The 14510-nt window shown below is 43.0% G+C and overlaps 1 protein-coding gene across 30 annotated transcripts in view; it reads left to right on the top strand.

Annotated features, from left to right (window-relative positions):
* Positions 1-14510, top strand: part of CELF2 (CUGBP Elav-like family member 2) — a 591098-nt gene that overhangs the window by 480775 nt on the left and 95813 nt on the right. For all 30 annotated transcript variants that reach the window (XM_070754402.1, XM_070754411.1, XM_070754404.1 and 27 more), the window contains one exon: positions 7972-8106. In XM_070754402.1, coding sequence (XP_070610503.1) covers positions 7972-8106 — 135 coding nt within the window. The remainder of the gene's footprint in view (positions 1-7971; positions 8107-14510) is intronic.

Genomic DNA, 14510 nt, shown 5'->3' with positions numbered 1-14510 from the left:
AAAAGGTGGAGAGAAGCCTCCGTGTGGCCTCTCTAGGAATCTCCTGAAAGGAAACAGGGCCAGAAAAGGTGGAGAGAAGCCTCCGTGGGGCCTCTCTAGAAATCTCCTGAAAGGAAACAGGGCCGGAAAAGGTGGAGAGAAGCCTCCGTGGGGCCTCTCTAGGAATCTCCTGGGAGGAAACAGAGCCTCCACCCTTCCTGTGGTTTCCCCAATCCAACGCATTATTTGCTTTTACATTGATTCCTATGGGGAAAATTGCTTCTTCTTACCAACTTTTCTACTTAAGAACCTGGTCACGGAACAAATTAAGTTCTTAAGCAGATGCACCACTGTACTTATGATGTTAATCACATTGATATTTAATTTGCACTTATCTCTACTCTATTGTACAGTTCTAAGAATTCACATTGATATCACCTCTGTATCTATAGAGTATAGATTAGTAGTCAAATATACTTTTCACACATGAAAAAAGCAAGCAAGCAACAGGGGTTGGAGGAGAAAGGAAGAAATTAGTAATTCTATTTTACATAGATGCTTCCTGCCCCCCCCCTTTTTTTTTTGCACACTTGCAATCTGCCACAGTCTACCTGGATGCAGTGTTGCTTGAATTAATTAACAACTCCTCCTGCCGTGTATTAATGCTAAGATATGGCATTTAATTACTGCTACCAACTCAGCACTCGGTCCTTTTGAAATTTCTTCCTGCAAAGTCAGAGACCAACTGCCAAGCTGGGCTTTTCTTCCATTTCCTTTTTTCTATGAGTCATGAGTTTTCTCTGAGTTGTTTACAAGAGACCAGACAGTGTAGCTATTATTTGATGCCACTAGAAAGCGTTGCAAATGCTCTCATAAAATCGGGTCGTAAAAAAGAGCTTTGCCAGCCCCAAAATAGCCAGTTATTCATAATGGGTGGTTGTATTAGGCGCAAGGAGTCAAAACACAACAGTGCCGTGGAAAAGATTTATTTATTTTATTTATTTATTTATTTATTGGATTTGTATGCCGCCCCTCTCCGCAGACTCGGGGTGGCTAACAACAGCAATAAAACAGCATATAATAATAATCCAATACTAAAAACAGTTAAAAACCCATTATTATAAAAACCAAACATACATACAGATATACCATGCATAAAATTGTAAAGGCCTAGGGGGAAAGAGTATCTCAATCCCCCCATGCCTGGCGGCAGAGGTGGGTTTTAAGGAGCTTACGAAAGGCAAGGAGGGTGGGGGCAATTCTAATCTCTGGGGGGAGTTGGTTCCAGAGGGCCGGGGCCGCCACAGAGAAGGCTCTTCCCCTGGGTCCCGCCAACCAGCATTGTTTAGTTGACGGGACCTGGAGAAGGCCAACTCTGTGGGACCTAACTGGTCGCTGGGATTCGTGCAGCAGAAGGCGGTCCCTGAGATAATCTGGTCCGGTGCCATGAAGGGCTTTATAGGTCATAACCAACACTTTGAATTGTGACCGGAAACTGATCGGCAACCAATGTAGACTGCGGAATGTTGGTGTAACATGGGCATATTTGGGAAAGCCCATGATTGCTCTCGCAGCTGCATTCTGCACGTTCTGAATTTTCCGAACACTTTTCAAAGGTAGCCCCATGTAGAGAGCATTACAGTAGTCGAGCCTCAAGGTGATGAGGGCATGAGTGACTGTGAGCAGTGAGTCCTGGTCCAGATAGGGCCGCAACTGGTGCACCAGGCGAACCTGGGCAAACGCCCCCCTCGCCACAGCTGAAAGATGTTTCTCTAATGTGAGCTGTGGATCAAGGAGGACACCCAGGTTGCGGACCCTCTCTGAGGGGGTCAATGACTCCCCCCCCCAGGGTAATGGACGGACAGATAGAATTGTCCTTGGGAGGCAAAACCCATAGCCACTCCGTCTTACTCCCAGTCCAAATAGGTTGATCATTGATTATTGATCATTATGCACCAGAAATAATAATAATAATTTATTAGATTTGTATGCCGCCCCTCTCCGAAGACTCGGGGTTCAATACTGAAGTTCAATACTTAATTGTCACCAGATAAGGATCAAAGGCATTCAAGAGAGATTTGACTTAAACATTTATGGCACTGCTTCTCAATTATTTTCTGTTATACACCACACACACACACACAAGAAGTAAACATTTCATGCCCCCCCAACTCTCCACCCAAACTGCCACCCCCAAATTGTGTTCTACCGCGAGACGTACATCCTATCTGATACTTCTACAAGTACCTCCAAACAGTGATGGGCTGCCAGAAACTTTACTGCCATGCTGTAGGCGTGGCTTATTTTGTTGGTGTGGCTTGATGGTCATTATTATTATTTTTATGTGAGCAGGGAGACTGGGTAGGAGTGGCTTGCTGGCCAAGCCGCAAGGTGGGAGTGGCTTAACAATAATGTGACCAGGGGTGGCTTAAAGGTCATGCGACTGGGTGGGAGTGGTTTACCGACCAAGATAAGTGTTCAACTAGGTACTTGGACTCTTTTCCAGTTGATTAAGTCACATTATTTGAATAGCCACAAAAAGGACAAATGATAGACAGCATTATTTGTTGAGGAGCACAGTGACATTTTAAGGTTTTCTATACTGAACCCACAAGGTTCAGTATGATAACAGATTAGACAAGTAGCTCAATTTTCTTTAATTGCTATAAAAGTTCAGTTCTAGATAATGATCAAATTTATTAAAGCATTTAATGGGTAAAAACATACTATTTAATTATTTCCTATGTTAAAAGTAATCAAGGATCATACTAAGGTACTAGAGAATCCAGAGCATGATACCATGGTCTTTTGAAACTGAAGGATGCCAATGCAAATAGTTATTTTATTGTCCTTCCTTCTCTAGTACCTTAGTATGAATTACTTTTAACATAGGAAATAATTAAATACTATGTTTTTGCATACTATAGACGCGTTAATCATTTTAATCATTATATAGAACTGCTTGCCTAATCTGCTTTCATACTGAACCTTGTGGGTCCAGTACAAAACCTTAAAATGTGACTGTGCTCTTCAACACATAATGCTGTCTATCCTTTGTCCTTTTTGTGGCTATTCAAATAATGGGACTTCATCAACTGAAAAAGTTGGTCAGTAAGCCACTCCCACCTAGTCACATGACCTTTAAGCCACCCCCGGTCACATGATTGTCAAGCCACTCCCACCTGGTCACATGGCCAGCAAGCCACTCCTACCGAGTCACATGACTATCAAGCCACACCCACAAAATAAACCACGCCCCACAGTGCGGCAGTAAAAAATTTGGCAGCCCATCACTGGTCCTGATGCCTTGTTCTGCAAACCCAGGGATGCTCATTCAAAATCGGGGTCTCCCTGCTCACATAATAATAATAATAATAATAATAATAATAATAATAATAATAACAACAACAACAACAACAACAGCAACACTTCATGATTGTGCGATTCTCTGAAATTGAGAATTTCTGCTGCTTTTTGATTTGTAAGCTTTGTTTATTTTGTTCCTGTAGCTCATTTGTCAATGGCTGCCTAGGTTCTACAGCAGCCACCACGGTCCTTTTTATCCTGGGCGACGGCCGAGCCAGTATGGACTTCTATTTGTTTTGTCTCTCCATTAGTTTAAATGGGTTAGGTACTTTTAGTCTGGCTCCTCTGCTTTGACCACTCCGGCAAGGTTAGACCTACCAGGAGTTTACACTACCACCGGCACAGCTCTCAGCTTCATTGAAGCACACAAGCCCCACTACAACAACAATGCGTACCCATCAGTGGGGCACGCTTGGCACGCTGGGCGCAGTGCCAAAGGATCTCAGCGGACATTTGAAAACCATCGGAATTGACAAAATCTCCATCTGTCAATTGCAAAAGCTGCTTTACTGGGATCGGCAAACATAATTTGCCGCTACATCACGCAGTCCTAGGTGCTTGGGAAGCGCCCGACTGGTGATGAAATACGAAATCCAGCATAGTGATCTTGTTTGCTGTGCTGTATTGACATCATAATAATAATAATAATAATAAGAAGAAGAAGAAGAAGAAGAAGAAGAAGAAGAAGAAGAAGAAGAACAACAACAACAACAACAACAGCAACAATAATAACAACAGCAACAACAATAACAATAATTTATTAGATTTGTATGTCGCCCCTCTCCGAGAACTCCAGACGGCTAATGAAGGATTTAAGACATTATGTCAGAGTAAAGTAGTGATTGGTTGTTTTCCTTCACTTAAAACATAGGCAACATTTTCGTGGACTCAAGGAGATGTATTCGCAATCACAAATAACACCAACTGTTTCCAATTGATCCTTCAGTTGCCTTTGTAAGCTTTGTAAGCAAGCAGATCCAAATATAAATATTTTAGGGTTGGGTTTTTTTTTTTTGTTTTTAGCTCGGAGTCGGTTCTTTGGATGTTTAATTTACTACGAAATCAGCCTCCAGCTAAAAACACTGTGAAATCATTTTAGTTAATTTGCCATATTTATCAGTTTACTAGTGGAACTTGAGCAAGCCAAGCGGGAATCTATCACCGACAGCAGTTTGAAAAATTAAGGAAAAGACCCCTGATTTTTTATTTATTTTTTTGGTTCCATAGGGTGGGGAAGGAAAGCTAAATGAATGGTTATTTAAAAGCTTTACGTGTAAACAGGCTTGAAATAAAATAAAGGAAACTGAAATCGTAGATTATTCCTTGACTTTTCCTGTCCCGCCCCCACTTCTTCACACATACACATTTAACAGAATTTATCACAAACCTTGTTCTGTTTAGGCAAATTGTTTACCTTTGAAGTGCAAGTTGCAGCTGAGCTGTGAGTTGAATTACACACACAAAAACCCTGTGTTATTTAATACAATAACATACAGTGGTACCTCTACCTAAGAACGCCTCTACTTATGAACTTTTCTACATAATAATTGGGTGTTTAAGATTTTTTTGCCTCTTCTCAAGAACCATTTTCCACTTACAAACCCAAGCCTCCGAAGCTGTAACTGGAAAAGGCAGGGAGAAGCCTCCGTGGGGCCTCTCTAGGAATCTCCTGGCAGAAAACAAGGCCGGAAAAGGTGGGGAGAAGCCTCCGTGAATCCTCTCTAGGAATCTCTTGTGAGGAAACAGGGCCAGAAAAGGCAGGGCGAAACCTCCGTGGGGCCTGTCTAGGAATCTCTTGTGAGGAAACAGGGCCGGAAAAGGCAGGGAGAAGCCTCTGTGGGGCCTCTCTAGGAATCTCCTGGGAGGAAACAGGGGCAGAAAAGGCAGGGAAAAACCTCCGTGGGGACTGTCTAGGAATCTCTTGTGAGGAAACAGGGCCAGAAAAGGCAGGGAAAAGGCTCTGTGGGGCCTCTCTAGGAATCTCCTGGGAGAAAATGGGGCCGGAAAAGGCAGGGAGACACCTCCGTGGGGTCTCTCTAGGAATCTCCGTGGAGGAAACAGGGCTGGAAAAGGCAGGGAGAAGCCTCCGTGAGTCCTCTCTAGGAATCTCCTGGGAGGAAACAGGGCCTCCACCCTCCCTGTGGTTTCCCCAATCACACACATTATTTGCTTTTACATTGATTCCTATGACAAAAAATTGCTTCCTCTTACAAACGTCTCTACTTAAGAACCTGAACACAGAACGAATTCAGTTCGTAAGTAGAGGTACCCCTGTATTTACCTAGCTGTAACTATGGGGCCCAATAAAAAGATCTTTTCCTCTGAAACATGATAATGGCGGAGTGAATAATGGAGAGAGAATACAGGTAATCCTTGAGTTACAACAGTTCATTTAGTGACTATTTGAAGTTATAAACAGCACTGAGGAAAGTGACTAATGACCCTCACGGTCAAGTTCCTGTCCTTTTTTTCCACTTATTTATTGAGTAGCCATTGCACACGGCCTGCGACGCATTTTCTAATCCAGGACAGCCTTTCATCCTCCAAAGGTTGCTAAGATGCCAGTGTCATGGGCATCAACCTAGGTTTCACATCCTCCTATTTCTTTTTTCTTTTGGGCTTCTTTATAACAAGTGAAATAATCTAGCGGTAATTTAACTCCACCTAATGTCACTTTTCTTTTCTTTTCTTTTTTTTGCCACTCCAGCATCGCAAATCTGCTGGGATTTCATTTACCCTGAAATAATTTTATAACACTTCCTTGAAGTGTTTCTCTGGTTTAATGAGCATACTTGCTAACAACGTCTGCATGAGATAAGAATAGCTGGATCGTTATAGGTTTTTTAAAAAAGAGGCTGCCTTGAGATTCTTTTTTTTAATTTTTAATTTAGAAAAGTAATACAAAAGTATACAGTATCGTTACAGATATACATACAGAATCGTTTCAATAGAAAAGAAACAGAAAGAAGGGAGACTTACAAACAGTTAAAAACAAGAGAGATATCCTTGTTCTCTCTTCACTATCTTATTCTTGTTGGTGTCTTACTATATTTTGTGCCTTGAGATTTTATTAACCGGTTTTGTTTTGAATATTCGGACCTCACTTTTTGTTCCCGATTTCTCTTTCATACATGCGTAGGCAAGATGGGGCAAGATAGCAATAGCCTTTAGACTTATATACCACTTCACAGTGTTTTTACAGCCCTCTCTAAGTGGTTTACAGGATCAGTCTGTTGCCCTGTTGCCCTATTTATTTATTTTATTCGATTTTTTAATGCCGTCCTTCTCCTTAGACTCAGGGCGGCTTACAGCATGTTAGCATTAGCACTTTTTAACAGAGCCATCATATTGTCCCCAAAATCCGGGTCCTCATTTTACCCACCTCGGAAGGATGGAAGGCTGAGTCAACCTTGAGCCTGCTTGTTCTGTCGGATCCTCCCAAAAATTCACAGGTCCAAATTTCAGACACACACACGTTTGAAAATTCAAAACAATGTTCTTTATAATGAAAATTCACTTAAACCAAGCCCTCTTTTGGTATAGCAAAGAGCACTCTTCTCCAAACAAACTGGTAATTTGTACAAGTCCCTTATCAGTTCTGTGATACTTAGCTTGCAGCTGTGAGGCAATTCACAGTCCTTCTTCTTTCACAAAGTGAAACACACTTTGCTCTGGTTTAGTTTCAAAGCGGGGAAAAATCAGCACACAAAAAGTCAAAGTCAGTAAAGCAGTCACGAAACACAACGATCAGATAATCCTCCACAATGGCCAAACCCACAGGCTGCTATTTATAGCAGCCTCACTAATTGCCACAGCCCCACCCAACCACAGGTGGCCTCATTTTCTTTGATAATAATCTCTCAGTTGTTGTTGCCTATGCATCGCTCTCCGCATGCGTGGCTGTATCATTAACTCTTGTTCCCAATCCAAGGAGGAGCTAGATAATTGATCTCCTTCTGAGCTGTCTGCCCCACTCTCCTCCTCCCTGTCACTCATGTCTTCCTGGTCAGAGGAGCTTTCATCAGCAGACTCCACCAGGGGCAAAACAAGCCTGCAGCATGTGGATTTCTCCCCCACATCCACAGCCCTTGGGGCAGGAGCTGGGGCAGAGCTAACCACAACACTGCTTGACAGTCAAACTGCCAAATTGCAGGTAGCCGGCAGTCAGCAGAAGTAGCCTGCAGTACCACACTCTAACCACTGCACCATTGCGGCTCTTGTGGTAGCTAGGTTAAAATAGGCTCACTCTCTAATCCCACCCACCAACATTTAGCCTTGATTATTAGATGGATTTTCTGTTTCAACGGTGAAACGAGAGGTAGAAAAGCTTACAGCCTCTCCCCCTTTGCAAATCACCCAAATAAGAAAAAGAAGTCTTGAGTTGCAAGCGATGGAACGCTCTCTGGGGAAAGGCAGGTGATTGGAGGGAAGTGTTGTTGTGTGTGTGAAGTGTTTTTTCCGCCCGCCTTTCTCACCCGGGGACGACGCCATGCTCACAACTCTGTCGTTTGCTTTTGATGTGGGAATAAGCATTGATCACAGATGAGGGAAGTGTGAGCGAGCGAGCGAGAAAGATGCCTTTTGCCGTTTGTGGATATTATTAGTATTATTATTTTAATCTTCTAGCTGTGGAAGACAGAAAATTGTTCATAGGAATGGTTTCGAAGAAGTGTAATGAGAACGATATCAGAGTGATGTTTTCTCCATTTGGCCAGATAGAAGAATGTCGAATCCTTCGAGGACCAGACGGACTAAGCAGAGGTGAGCAAACAACGTCTCATTAAGGCCCTCTTTGTTTTTAAAAGTTAGAGGTAGAATTGGGGGCGGGAGATGGGGTGGAGGGGGAGAAACAGAAGAACCGGTGGGTCGAGATCAAGGTTGAGCTTAGGTGTCATTGGGACAAGCCCCTTTTTTGCAGAACTTCAGTAGAATTTTATTAAATGTCCACGGAAATTCCACGGGGTGGAATGCCTCTTTCCCGCTGTTTAGCCATACAGTTCTGGATCGAGGAGGGGTGGGCAGTAACTCATATTCCTCGCATTCCCCTGTGGGTTGTTTCCCTCTTTCTCTTCAACCCAGACCTTCCCAAGAAGTGTTAGAATACAAATTGTGCTTTCCCCGAATTGTGTATATCCCGTAATTAGCTGTGTGTATCCCGTGATTAGTCCCATAATTGAGCTTTCTTGATTGGGATGGGAAGAAGAGTAGGTCCTTCAAAATATTTGGGTTGTCTTTTCTGAATTTGTTCCCCCGCCCCTGTTGACCTCAACATTTTAATTTAGCTCTATCTGCTGGCTGCACATCTTCATCTGATGAACACCCCCCCCCCCTGGTCACGAATATCGCTTCTTGATCCCACCCGAGAATCGTGCAAATATCCTGAGCTCATTTTTAGGTATCTCCATTGGACAACTCCCCTGTACATTTGTAGCTAGGGAGAGCAAAAAACTACTTGTTTCTCTAAGCACATCTTGGATAGTGCAGCGGGCTCCTGACCCTAGATTTAAAAATAAATAAATAGGTGACTCTCAAGGGGTGATATAGTGCAGATCCAGGGGTGGGCTACAACCGGTACGGAGCTGTCGTGCACGAGATTTCACCTATTTTCAGCTAAAATATGTGAAATCTTGCACACACAAGAATCCTTGCGTGAGATTTTGCTTGTGGTGCAGGCGCAGAAGTTGAATCTCGCGCCGACACATGCGCGCCAGTCTCGGAGGGCGCATCACTAGCATCGAAGTCTTCACTGTGCAGATCTGAAGTTGAAGAGGATGGGAAAAACCATCTGGGTGACTATATGAAGGTTCTCTATAGCAGTGTTTCCCAACCGTGGCAACTTGAAGATATCTGGACTTCAACTCCCAGAATTCCCCAGCCAGCATTTGCTGGCTGGGGAATTCTGGGAGTTGAAGTCCAGATATCTTCAAGTTGCCAAGGTTGGGAAACACTGCTCTATAGGAACGATGAACAACTTGGTCTTATCCGGTCCAAGTCTAAATAAATATAAATCCAATAAAATAAAATGAATAAAGTCTCGCCGAGTTGTTCATTCAACCTTGTTCCCAATTTCTCAAATACGATTATAGCTTTAGCTATCTATTCACGTTTAGTCTGTTAGGAAAGAAAGGCCATATTCCATGTCTAGGGTAAGGTTCCTGCATATATCTTTTACACACTTACACTCACAGAGAGAGAGAAAGAGAGAGATTACATATCTGAGCAATCTTTTCTCCAGGAAATCAAGCTAACAAGTCCAATTCTTTCTCCATGTATATGTTTTTCTTACCGGCCCTTTGCTTTCATCCTTGCGACACCCCTCCTGTAAATTAGGCTGAGAGAAGTCATCTAGGGCAAGTGTCTCCAACCTTGCCAACTTTAAGATTTGATTAGATTAGATTAGATTAGATTAGATTTATTGGATTTATATGCCGCCCCTCTCCGCAGACTCGGGGCGGCTCACAACAATGGCAAAAACAGTATATAGTGACAAATCCAATGCCCACCAATCCAATTACAGTTTTAAGTTAAGAAATTCATAAAAAAACAACCCCAATACAGTATATATAAAAACAAACACACAATCAATAAAACACCAAAACAACATGGGCAAGGGGAGATGTTTCAATTCCCCCATGCCTGATGGCAGAGGTGGGTTTTAAGGAGTTTACGAAAGGCAAGGAGGGTGGGGGCAACCCTAATCTCAGGGGGGAGCTGGTTCCAGAGGGTCGGAGCCCCCACAGAGAAGGCTCTTCCCCTGGGTCCCGCCAGACGACATTGTTTAGTCGACGGGACCCGAAGAAGGCCAACTCTGTGGGACCTAACCGGTCACTGGGATTCGTGCGGCAGAAGGCGGTCCTGAAGATATTCTGGTCCGGTGCCATGAAGGGCTTTATAGGTCATAACCAACACTTTGAATTGTGACTTGTGGACTTTAACTCCCAGAGCTCCTCAGCCAGCAACTCTGGGAGTTGAAGTCCACAAGTCTTAAAGTCGCCAAGGTTGGCGACCCCTGATCTAGGAAATTTAATGATTAAGTAGGGATTTTTAAAAAAAACCTATTGAAGCCCCAACCTGGCTCCGCAAATACCCCACAAAGAATATATTTGCTGCAATAAACATTTAAAAACCCAGTGGATATTGACATTTACTGCTTTAAGGCTGTGGTAAGCTGGGAGAGAAATGATGGTGGCATTTTCTGGTGAGTGTTAATGCTCTTATAGGAGAACAAGACCCTTTCTGATCATTTGCAGCAGAGGAATGCAAGCAGCAGGAGTTCAATGTAGCTTTAGAAGCCTTCTGGAGGTAATCAATTCAGGGCTGTTACCTTCCCTTTATTAACCGAGATGAAAGCAAGAAAAAAGGAGAGAGTGAGAGAGAGGTGGAGAGAGAGATAGAAAATATTGATTCCATCCATCCCTCTCACACACTACCCAGCATACCTTAATGAGATTATCCCCAAGGGAATTACAGCCTTCATCCAATAAAATTTCCACATTCTAGATTTTTAGGGAGATGCAAAACAGTCTCGGTCACGTCTCAAAATCTCCTTAAGTCAAAATCAATAAGTTTTTGGCATTTCACCGTAATTGGGTAGCCATCTAAATATAGACTGAGCAAATGCATCAATGGCTGAGATATGTATTGTTAAGCCAAATTTATTTATTTATTTATTTTATTATTTTTATTTTATTTTTATTTTTTTTATTTATTCTATTTTTATGCCGCCCTTCTCCTTAGACTCAGGGCGGCTTACAACATGTTAGCAATAGCACTTTTTAACAGAGCCATCCTATTGCCCCCACAATCTGGGTCCTCATTTTACCCACCTTGGAAGGATGGAAGGCTGAGTCAACCTTGAGCCGGTGATGAGATTTGAACCGCTGACCTTCAGATCTACAGTCAGCTTCAGTGGCCTGCAGTACAGCACTCAACCTGCTGCGCCACCCCAGCTCATCTATTGATTGATTGATTGATTGATTGATTGATTGATTTGATTTGATTTGATTGATTTGATTTGATTTGATTTGATTTGATTTGATTTGATTTGATTTGATTTGATTTGTATGCCGCCCCTCTCCGTAGACTCGGGGCGGCTCACAACAGCAATCAAACAATTCATGACAAATCTAATAATTTAAAAACATTTTTAAAAACCCGTTATTAAGCAGACATACACACAAACATACCATACATAAATTGTATAGGCCCCGGGGGAGATATCTCAATTCCCCCATGCCTGGCGGCAAAGGTGGGTTTTAAGGAGTTTACGAAAGGCCAGGAGGGTGGGGGCAGTTCTAATCTCCGGGGGAAGCTGGTTCCAGAGAGTCAGGGCCGCCACAGAGAAGGCTCTCTTCTTTATGTTCTTTGTTTTAAAAGAAAGTACATTCCTCTAAGGAAGTGTGATTATTTAATTTAAAAAAAAAAACAAAATCTGACCTTTTTATGGATAAACAACAGTCAGGCTAATTATTTAAACTCTTTTGCAGACAAACGTTTATTTTTGAGCTATTTATTCTGCTTTAGTTGACATAAGTCAAGACGTATTGACCATTCGCAACACACTTCTGTTCCTTTCTGCTTTCTCATTCTTTAGAGATAACAGAGTTGGAAGGGACCTTGGAGGTCTTCTAGTCCAACCTCCTGCAGTTTCTAGTCCTTATCAGCAGGGTAGATTTGAATATGTCCAGACATGTTCCAATCTATCATGCCAATAAGGGCTAGAAACCTGAAAAGCTGAAATTTAATAAATGCTGTGTTCCATCTTTATGATAACCATCTCATCACTCACATTGACAAAAGCAGAATCCAGGCAATAATATACTCGAATCAATTATAAAAACCTGGTCACGAACGAATTAAGTTCATAAGTAGAGGTACCAATGTGTATTGTACACTACCTAGATCTTCTCTCTGAGGGAGATGGGCAGTTAGAAAAACTGATTGATTGACAGACAGACAGACACCAATGTGCCAGACAGAAACTAGAAATAAGATTGTGTGATGCTACGCAGCAGAAAAAGTGCTGATGCCCAGGCAATACGCCAAAGCCGTAACAACCAGAAATTATATGGGCTAGTTAATTAAAGCTCAAGCAGTTTGTCCATTGACTCATTGGAAAGCATGAGTAGTTCACAAGCACAAGGAAAAAATCTTAGTAAGGTTAGCCAAGCCCTGAGTAGTTAAGCTCAACAGCATACTCTAGATGGTAAGTCAAAGCAAAATAACATCTACTGAATTTGATCAAGGATCACAACAACATGCAAAATGGGAAATGTAAAAGCAAATAAAGAATTTTGAGGGTAGCAGTGATGGGCTCCTACGGGCATGGTCAAGTACGCAGAGCCGGTAGGAAAAAATTGAATTTTTATTTTTATTTTTTTTCCCTTCTGGGTTCTGGGTATGTTTTTTCCTATCGCATTAAAAGAGGTTGAATATGTATAATTTAAGAAGAGCTGTGTGTGTGTGTTACATACACATTGCAGTTTATATAGTAGATAATGTATATTTTTGTGTTGCCTGTGGGTAGTATGTATGTACACATACGGCCTATATACATAGAATTAAAGAGTATATTTTGAATGTTCAGTAATAGTAAATAGATAGGGAAATTTTATCTCTTTGAGGCCAGGAGAGACCAGGCACCCTAACCCTAACCCTTGACTTGAGTGACGTCAAGTTGGCCACCTTTAAACTAGTCACATGACCTTTTAGCCACTCCCCAATCATATGATTGTCAAGCCACTCCCATATGGTCACATGGTCGGCAAGCCGCACCCACAAAATAAGCCACGCCCACGGTGTGATAGTAAACATTTTTGCAGCCCTTCACTGGAGGGTAGGTGCTAGTTTTAGGATCTGTGGGAACACATTCAAGTTCAGTTAGAAGGGGAAATAATTGCAGATGTCACCTAAGGATGAGGGTTAGGCCTAAAAGCAACCTTTTATGTCTTGCCCAATATCATCACAGAGCTGTGATGGTGAACCTTTTTTTCCTGGGGTGCCGAAAGAGCGTGGGCATGCACTATTGTTCATGCGTGAGTGACCAAACAACTAAACAATCAACTAAACATGAACCAACAATGTGCAGCAGCAGCTAAAAAAGCCAACACAATCCTAAGCTGCATCAACAGGGGAATACACTCCAAGACCAGGGAAGTCTTAATACCACTCTACTACGCCCTGGTCCGACCACACCTGGAGTACTGTATTCAGTTCTGCTCACCACACTTCAAAAGAGACATTGAAACTCTGGAGAAGGTGCAAAAAAGAGCAACCAAGATCATTAAGCGATTGGAAACCAAGACTTACAAAGAGAGACTGAGGGAACTGGGCATGGATAGCCTAGAGAAAAGGAGGGCCAGAGCGGACATGATAGCAGTCTACAAGTATACAAGGGGATGTCACAGAGAGGAGGGGATCACTTTATTCTTCAGGGCAACAGAGGGCTGGACGAGGAGCAACGGCTGGAAGCTGACCAAGGAGAGATTCAACCTAGAAGTAAGGAAGAACTTCCTGACGGTCAGAGCGATCAACCAATGGATCAACCTACCAGCAGACGTTGTGAACTCCAACACTCTGGACATTTTTAAGAGAAGATTGAACTGCCACTTGACTGGTGTACTATAGGGTTCCTGTTTGGGCAGGGGGTTGAACTTGATGGCCTTCATGGCACCTTTCAACTCTAACAATAAATAAATTTTAAAAACCCACAATTCAATACCTGGAGAGAGCGAAAACAGCTTCCCCACCCTCTGGAGGCTGGACTCTTTTCCAACTTCTGGTGGACCCAATAGGCTCCTCTTTCAACCTCCCCAGGCTCCAAAGGCTTCCTTGGAGCTGGGGGGTAGGGTAAAAATGCCCTTCCTCATCCCCCTAGAGGCTCTCTGGAAGCCAAAAACGCCCTCCCAGAGCCTCTGTGCAAGCCAAAAATCAGCTGGCCAGCACACACATGGACTTTGGAACTGAGCTAGGGCAAGGGCTCGCGTGCCAGCAGATATGGCTCCGTGTGCCACCTGTGGCACACGTGCCATAGGCTCACCATCACTGACCTAGGGCATGCGTGCCACAGACGTCATGGAGAGCCATACCTGAGGGCACACGAGGCATTGCCCTATGTCAGCTCTAAGCCTCTGGAACCTGTGGATGTGGAAAAACAGACCCAGTGG

The sequence above is a fragment of the Erythrolamprus reginae genome, chromosome 6 (assembly GCF_031021105.1).
Source record: "Erythrolamprus reginae isolate rEryReg1 chromosome 6, rEryReg1.hap1, whole genome shotgun sequence".
Lineage (NCBI taxonomy): Eukaryota > Metazoa > Chordata > Lepidosauria > Squamata > Dipsadidae > Erythrolamprus > Erythrolamprus reginae.
This window is presented reverse-complemented; position numbering and strand designations above follow the sequence as displayed.